Source organism: Miscanthus floridulus, chromosome 6 (genome assembly GCF_019320115.1).
Source record: "Miscanthus floridulus cultivar M001 chromosome 6, ASM1932011v1, whole genome shotgun sequence".
NCBI classification, from domain to species: Eukaryota; Viridiplantae; Streptophyta; class Magnoliopsida; order Poales; family Poaceae; genus Miscanthus; species Miscanthus floridulus.
Genome location: NC_089585.1, coordinates 138,944,810 through 138,946,977, shown reverse-complemented (window position 1 = coordinate 138,946,977; position 2,168 = coordinate 138,944,810). Strand labels below are relative to the sequence as shown.

The window sequence follows — 2,168 nt, the reverse complement described above, 5'->3', positions numbered from 1 at the left end:
CATGGGTTATCACAGCCGCACAATGTGCATCCAACGGTTGAGATGTAGTGCATGTGAGTGGATGAGGACCCAGAGATGCAGTGCATTTAATGGTTGAGATGGATTGCATGTGTGAGAATGGATGGCTAAGATAAGGCATGTGTTCACATGGGCATGTGTGGCTGCATTTCTGTTCCTAACCAAAATCGCACGATTCGCGCCAAAATGCAGCATGCCTGGCAATCATGGCAGACTGTACGATTAGCACTAGTAAATTCTCTTCCAATTCGTTAATCCAAAGCATTCTGACGGACGTTCCAAACTAATGACCAGCGTTGATACACAAATAAACAAACCTCCCATTTTTTTTTGGTAGTAGTACATATGTATATTTTTCTCTTCAAAAATTCACTCACAGCAGGTCACAACACAGGGGCGCAGGGGAGAAAGGAAAAGGAACGCTAGCAGTACGTAGCAACTCTGAGAGCAATTGCCTGCCATTGCGTCGATCGATTGATCGATCGAGAGAGCTCAAAGCAGGTTCGTCAGCTCATCATGAGTTGAGTCGAGTACTTCAGTTCTTGACGAACTGGAGGCCGTTGGCCTGGGAGTATCGCTCCATGAAGCGCATGAAACGGTCCCAATCCCTGGGCGTGCGCATGACGTACTTGGCCTCGATCCGCGCCGGCTTGCCGTTGATGAACTTGGCGCTGACGTCCACGGACTGCAGCACGCCCTCGTCGTCGATCATGTAGAGGCCCGTGATGTCCCCGAGCTCCGCCGACGAGTCGAACACCGACGGCTGCTCGAACGTGAAGATGGCCACGCCGTTGCTGCCGTCCCGGGACTTGGTCAGCCGCACGTCCGGGATCGTCTGCTCGTCCGTGCCCTGGATGAACTGGATCGCCGGCCGAGCCGCCATCATCACCACCTGCGCCCGTCGGGGAGCCGTCGTCACGTGGCATGACCGCCGCGGTCGCCCAGGGCACTGCACCGACACGCCGTGGAACGACGACTGCAGCTGGCTAGGGGCACCTGAACGGACATAAAGTACAAAAGAACCAGAGAGTATTAGTAAATGAAACACATGCACATAGTATTTGAGTTGATTAACTTCCTGCTTGCATTGGCTGCTCATAACTTAATTGCCATACAGGCATGCAGGTGAGGTTAAGCGAGGTGTAGAACAAAGGACACCTACAACATGGTACTGCACTCCACCATGCCAGACTGCAAGCACTTTCACAAACTTAGGTCTGTGTGACTGAGACATATATATAAGCTCAGGTTGCTGTAAGTTAACCTCAACAATTACGTTCAAAAAAAAAAGTTAACCTCAACAGGTTTACAAAAAAAGAAAAGAAAAGGCTATTGTGCGTAAAGCATGCAAGTCCGATAGCCACAAAACTGCGTGTTAGGAAAAGATATGAACAACTTTATTTATTACTAAACTCCATCCCAAATATGATCTATCAACAAACCCGGAGTACCTCCCTTTACTTCTTCTACAATTAAAGAACATGACTGCTCACTATGCGGGCGCTTTTGGACCTTTTATTTAAAAGCTAAAAAGGTCCCGAAAACCAAAAGCTAGAAGCTCACTATCTCGACTTTTGGCTTATGAGAGTCGTATGGCTTTTATGGAGAAAAAAAACTAGTAGTCTAAAAGTGACTAAAAGGTCAAACAAATGGGGCTTAAAGGCTGAATCTTAGCAGCCAAGTTCCTGGAACGTTACATATATTATTTCTAAAAAACCATGTGATGAAGAGAGTATACAGGTTTAACTAACTAATGGAACGGAACGATAGAAACCATGGAACGTGTTCCTGAAATTAGGAACGTATTACTGGAACGAGAACATGTGCAAAACAAGGCGGAGAGTAAAATTTGCCGCTATGTGGATTCCTAAGCGCTGTTAGCTGATTTTAGCTCGTGGTAGCCTAGCCGGTACCGCTAAATGAGCCTTTCTTGTTTTTTTTAGGAACAAATGAGCCTTTCTTGTAGTGGGTGCTAATACCTTGAACGTACGGGCCCAAAATCAACACGGGCTGCTAAAAAATTCATCGTGCTGGGGCTCAAACTGAACAAAAGGGCAGCAACAGCTATCGTGGCGAGCCAAGCCCAAAGCCTACTAGTCAGTCGCTCCCTATCCTCCTGATGGCCGGCCACTCGATCGAGCTCTCAGAAA

At 47.6% G+C, this 2,168-nt stretch overlaps 1 protein-coding gene across 1 annotated transcript; it reads right to left on the bottom strand.

Annotated features, from left to right (window-relative positions):
• Positions 1-314: 314 nt before the first annotated feature.
• On the bottom strand, positions 315-2,151 carry LOC136459867 (photosystem II reaction center PSB28 protein, chloroplastic-like). Its single transcript, XM_066459707.1, has one exon. It carries the CDS (start codon positions 1,115-1,117, stop codon positions 554-556), a length of 564 nt encoding a protein of 187 aa, XP_066315804.1. The 5' UTR covers positions 1,118-2,151; the 3' UTR covers positions 315-553.
• Between the last annotated feature and the right edge of the window lie 17 nt (positions 2,152-2,168).

Coding starts and splice junctions, on each gene's coding strand:
- LOC136459867 (XM_066459707.1), bottom strand. CDS start 1,117: ATGAGCAGCCAATGCAAGCAGGAAGTTAATCAACTCAAATACTATGTG.